Source organism: Quercus robur, chromosome 2 (assembly GCF_932294415.1).
Source record: "Quercus robur chromosome 2, dhQueRobu3.1, whole genome shotgun sequence".
Classification (NCBI taxonomy): Eukaryota; Viridiplantae; Streptophyta; class Magnoliopsida; order Fagales; family Fagaceae; genus Quercus; species Quercus robur.
Genome location: NC_065535.1, coordinates 11,396,746 through 11,405,458, shown reverse-complemented (window position 1 = coordinate 11,405,458; position 8,713 = coordinate 11,396,746). Strand labels below are relative to the sequence as shown.

The following is an 8,713-nucleotide window of genomic DNA, read 5'->3' as shown; positions in this document are numbered from 1 at the left end:
TTAACTAACGGATATGGATTATTTTTAGGCTTATAATAACCAATGATGATAGCGGCAGAACTACCAGTTAACTGCAAAAACAAGTAAGTTCGTTAAAAGCAAATGCAGCCAAGAATTTTGAAAAGATATGCATTCATAAACGAAACAAAGAATAACGTTTAAATGCAATCAGACTCCCTTACGAGCCTTTCAATTAGTATTCTTTCGAAATAGAAGAAACATTACTTTTAGAATTGGAGATAAAACTGAACACCCTATAAGCTCATTTGAACCAGTGAACAGCAAAGCGGGACCAAATATCAACAAATGTACCTCCCTAATTCCAACAAACTTATGATACAGAAGACAAACTAGACAAACTGTGTTTCCACTTAAACGCTCTCTGGTTTACTGGTTGAGGTATGACACTGAGTCCAAATATCTCCTTGGGGGCTTGTCCTGGTTCCACAAACCCCATCAAATTTGCAATAAGGGAAGCACTCTCCTTTATAAGGTTCATGTCTTTTGTGTCCTTCCATAAGAGGTATGTCAATTGTAGGCACCTTTGCTTTGTGTTCAACTTAATACCCCACTTCTGGTAAAGGAGTACTCGTTCCTTTTTTGAGAACTTCTTCTGCATTTTCCTGCACAACATTACCCTCTCTTGTTTGAGAGCCTTTGCACTGTCCCCCCACCAAAAACAATGATATTAGAGATTGCTTGTTGGAACTAAAAAGGAAATCGTTTTAGGATTACTTGTGCAGGTTTATATATGCATCAGTATCTACACCTCATACTTTCTAACAAATGAGACATATCCAATACCTATGGATGAATATGCAAGTATAAGTTTCTTGCATGACTCAGTAAATGTAATGAGTTTCCTTATTAATATCATGCTAAGAATACTATAAGAGAGATTTCATACGAATATGATCAATTGCAAAACAATACAAGTTTACATTGCTTTTATACATTTTTAGAAACATTTCTTCAAAAGAATCACAAGGGTCTCTATTTTCATCACCGTTTTTTTTTTTTTTTTTTTTTTTTTTTTTTTTTTTTTTTTTTAAATTTTAATTTTGAGCTCGTGGTATCAAAATTTTAAATTTTATAATACTTTCTTAATAATCTACATTTGGGGGTGCATATGTATGTTTGTGCTTGTGTGATTGTGTCTAATATGGATCCCCAGAAAGAAGAGAAATTCTATACCTTAAAGCTGGATCACTCTCTTTAGTTCTGCTAGTTCCATGTGAAAATGTGTCCTTGAGAAAGGACAACCTTCTGTACTCTACTTCCATGTACACAGAGTCTGAAGGTTCACCTTTAAAGAGAAGGAAGAAATAGGTTCTGTGGATCAGTGGTACATTGCATGCATCCCAAAGTTCAATTATGACTCTCCGCTTCCTCTCAAACTCGATGGACCAATCAAAGCCAGGCTGCAAAGCATCCAGGCCAGCATCTTTTACATTGTCTCTGGATTCATAGGTCATGGCTCTGGCCCTTTGTACCTATCACAAATAAAAATGACATAATAAAGGACACATTTTGACCCCAAAAAAAAAAAAAAAATTTAGTCTTTCTAAAAAAAAGGACAGGCGAGGGAGGGAGATTCAAACTAAATTCTCTCTCTGGGAAGAACCAAGCAGTACCACTTGGCTACAGGGCACATGATAAAGATTATGAAGGAAGTCAAACTGCCTAAAATTTCCAAAAGAAATATCCATTATCTAGTTTGTATAACTGATCTCTGAAACCAACACCATACAGTTGTTCTAGTGTTTGTATCTATAAACAAATCAAGCTGGTTTGTTCTCAATATAATTTCCTCCAACAACAAAGTCTAGGTGTAAAAACCCATAAGGCATTACTTCTAAAATGAACGCTCCAAAAAGAAATGGTGAACGGTCATATCTAAGAGTAGGAGTAATCAAGCCTATGAGAGCACTAAGAGAAATCCCCACAAGGCACTGGACAGCTTCATTTTGAGCAAAAAGAAAGGCCCCATAGAGCGGGAGCACATAATAAGAAATCGATTTACAAAACTACAAACCCCCAAAGGAAGCAAAAGAAAACTAGACAGACCGCTTACTAGAGTCATTGTTATAGGGCAACATGATGACAGCACTATTGGCCTTATACAAAAATTTTTTCATAAAAACATGCATCCATAATTGTTTTATGTATCATAGCACCAGGATATAAATGAGATTACTTGTGTTATTGCCAAAATGTAAAAATCAATCTCCCTGCAGTCTTGTAAATAACATACAGGAATTATTAAAACTTGAGCACAATAGTAAATGCTGAAATGGATATCATAACCGATAATTTCTTTATTATATGTTTACTAGTTGTTGACTAAAATGATGAGGTTCAAGTGACGTCTAAAGGATGATATGAGGTACTCCAAATAAATGATATAAGACAAATTTTTTAAGTATAGTATTGTGCCTAAGTTTTACCCAACAATATAATAATAATTGTCAACCTACAAGAGATGACTTGCATGAGAACCAAAAGAATTGAGAGAGAGAGAGAGAGAGAGAGAGAGAGAGAGATTTTGCTTTCTCACCATTTCATCATATTGTTTCTTGGACTGACGTCTGGCTGCTTCACTCGTTTCTGTAGCAAAACTGAGAATGCTTCTAGTATCCTCTGAATCAGACTTGTCACTGTATTGAGATTCAGTCCAATCACTCTTAAAAGAACTTTGGGAACTTTTTCTAGACAATTTTCCAACATTGGAACTAAACTTTGATGCAGCAATCTTTTGTTGATCGTCTTCTGGTCTTTCATGGAAGACCTTTGGAAGCAAAACAGGTAGTGAGTTCTCATTCCGTTCTGCCTTCTCGAAGTTATAAGATGGCATGGGTGAGAGACTTGGCTTGCAACTTCTGCTTCTAGTTAATTTCAAGCTTCCAGATTTAGTCATAAATGCTTCAGATGAACTTGGAGATAGCTCTGAAGGACAGAAACTGATAAGACAGCTGATGGCCTTTTGCATGCTCTGAATTTTTTCCTTCAGATCATCGTAAGTGCAATCTACATTGGCATTTTTACTCAACTCTTTAGCTTCCTTTTCTAAGGATGATAATGCGCGTTCATTCATAACCTTCTTATATTGCTTATATGGAGACAATATTTCATCTTCATTCATAGCCTTCTTAGGTCCCTTCTGTGGGGATGTTATAGCGTCTTCACTCATAGCCTCCTTAGTTCCCTTCTGTGGGGATGTTATAGCATCTTCACTCATAGCCTCCTTTACTCCCTTCTGTGGAGATGTTACAGTGTCTTCTTTCATTACCTCTTGCAAGGGTAATTGTCCAGCTATTTCTTTAGGACCATGTAAGGAAGGAGTGGCTTCTATTTTTTCATCCATTTGTGATTCCTCCACTTCAATGCATCTCACTTCTTTGCAGCTATCTTCAGATTCTGCGTCAGCCCTTTGAGCAATCTCCTCCCAAACCTTATATGGATTAGGGCCAACAAACTTAGGAGTACTATCCAGCAGGAAGTTGTCTTCAGGAATCTTTTGGTAATTCTGGCTGGAATTAAGCGTGTTAGGCTCGTCAAAATCTCTAGGCATATTGCTTGTTCTGGGACTTAAATTGAGATGAGGAGGATTGACTAGATTCAATGATTCTAATACCGAATAATCATGAATTCTTAGAATTCTATCTTCTCCATCTGATTGCTGTCTATTCTCGACCTGAGACTGAGCAAGATCTAGTTGCTGTTTCAATTCGTTAACCTCTTGATCCATCTGCATAAAAAGGCAATGTGAGCCACACTTGAACATGTGAGCAAAATTTGTGTAAGAGGAAAATAATATTATTTTATATAGACTATGTTCCAACTTAAACAGCTAACACAACCCTCCTTTTCAAATTCCAAGCACCAAACGCCATACTACAACAACTTTGGCAAACTCAACTAGTTTTCAGTTCTAAATCAAGTAAAATTTCAACCATGCTAAAAATATATACATTTCACTGAAGAAGTTTTTAAAATCAAGATGCATCTGAATAAAGGAGCTTCTTAATGGGTCTTTCGCCTCATCCAAGATATGGGGCAGGAAGTGAACAAATTACAAGGTGATTGATATCAATTCCTATGTTTAATCTCCTAGTGGTGAAGAATTCTTGACCTGCATAATAACCTAGCTCTTCCAAATATTACAAACACATTTCCTTTCATGGATGTTCCATAATATCTGATTTTTGTTAGGATAAGTTTCAAAAAGAATTTATGTGCAAATGGATGTCCAGTATTTGTCCCTTGTCATCAAATTTGATGTACCTTCTTAATTCTTTGATATAATTGTTAGGATTATATTTGGAATATTAATTTTTGATTAGTAGGTGAATAGCAATTAATCTTCCTTAAAATATGTCTTTTCTAAGTAGACAAGTTTACTTGATCTTACAAGAATAAAGTAATTGCTCTGAACTCCCCAAAAAAAAAAAAAAAAGTTAAAGCAGACTGTAACTGTTACTGATTTTTCAAACAATCTTTTTATGTTTTCTCTAAGTTGTCTCGGAAAGAGCCAAGGGGGCCCAAACTATGTATACATGACCAAAGAAATAAAAAATATTTCAAAAAAAGAAAAGAAAAAGAAATTACAGAGTGAAAAAGCTCAAGGTAACAGAAAATGTCATTGTTTAACCTTTGTTTTGTCTGCTTGCCAAATAGCAAGGTTATTTGTAGAAGCTGAGTGGTAGACATTCATCTCATACCTTTTCAATCAGAAGATCTTTCTCCTTCAGTAAGGCAGCAAAATCATATGTGATGGAACCTGATACTAAGCTCTTCAACTCATTCTCCAGCCTAGCCAATTCTCTCTGCAATTGCTTTACCATAGCCTTATCTGACATCATCACATTGACCTGTGCATTAGTAGTCACCTCCTTCGCACAACTCGCGAACAAGAGGGTGTTTCTTGATTGCTCAACGTGACTGCGTGCAGGACTCATGGTGCAAATAATGGCTGTTCTGGCATTGCCTCCCAGGGAGTTCTGCAGAATTCGTGTCAGCTTAGAGTCTCTGTAAGGAACATGCCCATTTCTTCCCTTGCTGCACCAGTCATAGCAGTAGATCAACAACGAACAAATAATTAAGCTATGTTCACAATAAAGAAGGCAACAAGTTCAAATGAACTGGGGGGAAAAATAAGAAATTTGAATCTTCCAGTCCCAAGCCCCCAAACAAGAGAGAAGATATTAAATAGGCAGCAGACATAAAAGCCAGAAAAATCTAAAGGAATAAATACTGCTATGGAAACATTCATAGTCCCTCCAATTAATTGAACAGAATCACATCTATCTTCAAGATCCTATATAACATGACCTGGTCTTTTGCTCAAAGTTGAAGCAGGATCAAACACAAATATTACATTAGAGTTGTGAGGAAAAGAAACAAACAAAGCTACAGTCTGCACAACATAACAAGGGAATGAAAACTAACTTGGCCAGGATAGCAATTAAGACATTACTATATGTTGCATATAAAAGACTTACATGCTCTAGCCCCAGCTCAGTGACCTCAAAATTTTTTAACAATATGTTTTCTTCAAAAAGTAACTAGTCCTGGCCAATAAGGCAAAAGGAAAAGAAAAAAACATTGATCTGTATACAGAATTTCAGGAATACTGCTTGATAGACTCAATCACAAACATAAGGTGCGAGTCAAAATCTTAGAGCAGTGACTAGAGTCTGCAAACATGATTTCCATAAGGGTGTCCTGTAAAGAAAGCTCAGTTTGGCAAGCTGGTAATAAACATGGATCAACCATGAACACAGGGGAGGTAAGACTAATTGACTTCTAGCTTCCTTCAGGACTTTACCTCTTCCCTAGGTTGCTTGTATTACATGATGCAAAATGATACACCTTCCCTCCATGTACACTCGGTAGCGTTCATCAAGGATGGAATTCACTAGCAAAAGTTATGTACTGTACTGGCTTGAAAGCATCATATCAATCTCTTTCATTCTTTTCAAGGCAAGCAGACAATCAAGTTGGACTTAAATCTGAAGGTCATCTAAGAATACCCAATTACCAAAGCAATACAGTCATATTCAATGTCATGCAATTATCCTCACTTTGCATATTCTAGCTACCATTTGACAGACAAATTGAAAATTTAACTGCTGAAAAAGAAAGATAAGCAGACCTTAATTTGCGGATTACAGTTCCAAGGGTTAGTAAACTGCGATTTATGTGGGAACCTTCTTTCAATCTTGTACCAACTGATAATGTCTGAGAAGCGCGCTCACTACCAGCAAGATCAACAAAATTCTGTACAAGGAAGCCAACTTGAGTAATTTATCATTTGAAGCACAACCATTCCAACTGAACCTTGGGAATAAACCTATTATTAGTCACTCATGGATAATAACTATTTCATACCACTTGAGCTGCAAGAGTGCTTGAATTTTCCATTCCTCTATATTCACGAGCAGTACTTTCAATTGTCTGTGGAATAGTTATAGAATCCAGAAATTTATAATAAAAGTAAAACGTGTCTTATATAATAAATCATTTGTAATTTAATGTGCATACCAGTCGCATAATTTGATGAGATCTGGAGCTAGTCTCATTTAGAGAAGTCTCTCCTATCTTCCTTTCAGCTGCAAGCATGCATTGCACAGATACCAATATAATATCCATATAGTGAAACAACTGTAACATGAATATGAAATCATTTTGTCCAATAATCTAATACAAGTTCCCTTACCTTCGCAGATGGAAAGGAGCTCCTTCAGATGGCTCCAATCCTTCAAAGTGACCTCTGTAAGTCTCTCAACAACAGTACCTTTCTGTTAAAAGTGACATAGAATTATGAAAGATGATTCACGTAAAACTACCTTTAAAGAACAATGGTACAAAAAGAGGGGGTAAAAAAAAACACTATTTACCTCTGGATCATCTAGAAGTCTAAGTGGACCACTGTCTGAGCTGAGGAGGTCTCTAACGGCTTCATTATAGATCTCCATAGCAGAGAACTTTAACAAATATTGTCTTTCTTTATGCTAAAAGACGATAAAACAAGTCAAACTTATGCTAATTTGCCAAGGAATATGGATAAGTTGTATGCATGTGATGCAAAAATTTTATACATACCATATCAATGTAGTTGTACATATCTGCTACTGCACATTCTGTAATTCCGGTCATGGTGTACGTCTTTCCACTGCTGGTTTGCCCATATGCGAAAATGCTTGCTGTACATATACATCATCATCAATAGTCTGCAAATGTATTAGAATATCAGGAAGAAGATGAGGTCAAGAAAAATACTCACAGTTAATACCACCGACTGCTGAAAGAGCAACAGCTCTGGCTCCTTCTTCATACACCTGCTTTGTAGGGGTGTCAGCCCCAAATACTCTATCTGTTTCCAATGCATTGGTTGCCAAAGGTAAAATAAAAAGGAAAAAGAAAGTAAGTTCTTGCAAGAAATTCTATCTGAAATAAAAACTAAATGTTCCTAGAAAAGCCTAAATTTTCATGGGGTTCATATCATACCACTACCACATAGGTTTCAATTTCAGTATTTCACGCTTGAGCTCAAACACCTTCGAAGCTATTGAATTGGCCGGCATTTAAAAAACACAGGAGATGGTAGAAAATTTTTTTGACATACATTACACATACCATTTCTTTAAGGCACCTTCAATATGACATTTACAAACACATGAGATGATTGACTTTAACAAACTATAACCAAGACAACAGATTTTCCTACATAAGCCTAACAACCTTATACGTGTTAGTTTTTAAAAACAAAACATCATTGACATAACATTTATCATATTCATTGTCACGTCAGTTTATAAGTCGTCTTTTATTATGATCAAAGAAACAGATGCATACCAAAGGTATAGGCTGTAGGAAACATGGCGCGGTCGGGCAGGGTATGCTTGAATATGATGCTGGTATTATTGATGCATTCCCAATCAGAAACATCGTTCCTCGATATCTCCTTTTCATTCAAAGGTCTCACTCTAATCGAAACAAATATTTTCTCCTCTTGTGGGCTTGAGCCAATCCCACCCTCCATGTCCCCTTGCATTGTTAGCTCCTCACTACTCATTCTCTCTCAATTTATTCAAAACTCTTAACTCCCAAAGTTGATAGCTCCAAGCATCAGAAAAAAGAAGGCAATGTAGATAGAAACAGAGAGAGATGAGAGACAGAGAGAGAGAGAGATGAGCCAAAAATGTTGGGACAAAAAAAAAAAAAACCGAGGAAAATGAAAAGCTGTAAAATGAGTCACGTTGTGTGTTTAGCGGAATTTGGCTTTAAGAAGACACAGATGGAAATTAGAAAGGGTTGGTTCTTACGTTCCTTAGTCTTTGACACAAGGATCAGTGCTGACCTTTGAAATATAACTGCCACCACTTTTAATTAACGGAAATTAATGATTTATAATCACCATCCATCCATTTTTTTTTTTTGTGAATATACATATTTTTTCTAGTAAATATAGTTCACTTATTTTTCTTTTTTTAGTAAATTATAGTTCATATGTTGGTAATTTCGAAACAAATTGTGAATGATGTTATTGACGTTTTAAACAATGCAACATTCTTTTTAACTTTTACTCAAAAAAATATAAATAATTCCCATGATATATATATATATATATAACTTTCCTCCCAAAAAAAAAGTAATATTATATATATGAATTTTCAAAAAATTAAATTTTTACCATAAAATATTCTTTTCT

General features: G+C 35.7%; 1 protein-coding gene across 1 annotated transcript; it reads right to left on the bottom strand.

The window, feature by feature from the left end:
* Positions 1–228: 228 nt before the first annotated feature.
* On the bottom strand, positions 229–8,193 carry LOC126712348 (kinesin-like protein KIN-7I). The gene is made up of 12 exons (XM_050411646.1): positions 7,858–8,193; positions 7,286–7,375; positions 7,105–7,205; positions 6,900–7,013; positions 6,719–6,800; positions 6,544–6,611; positions 6,391–6,456; positions 6,155–6,279; positions 4,722–5,058; positions 2,558–3,748; positions 1,195–1,493; positions 229–662 (listed from the first exon to the last, which is right to left on the bottom strand). The coding sequence occupies exons 1-12, from the start codon at positions 8,075–8,077 to the stop codon at positions 332–334; spliced, it is 3,024 nt and encodes a 1,007-aa protein (XP_050267603.1). The 5' UTR covers positions 8,078–8,193; the 3' UTR covers positions 229–331.
* Between the last annotated feature and the right edge of the window lie 520 nt (positions 8,194–8,713).

What these genes read in the sequence shown, in the direction of transcription:
- LOC126712348 (XM_050411646.1), bottom strand. Translation starts at nt 8,077, where the DNA reads ATGAGTAGTGAGGAGCTAACAATGCAAGGGGACATGGAGGGTGGGATT. An exon ending in TCCTACAGCCTATACCTTTG is followed by an intron (nt 7,376 to 7,857) that starts GTATGCATCTGT and finishes CATTGGAAACAG; the next exon opens with ATAGAGTATTTGGGGCTGAC. An exon ending in AGAAACAATATGATGAAATG is followed by an intron (nt 1,494 to 2,557) that starts GTGAGAAAGCAA and finishes TATTTGTGATAG; the next exon opens with GTACAAAGGGCCAGAGCCAT.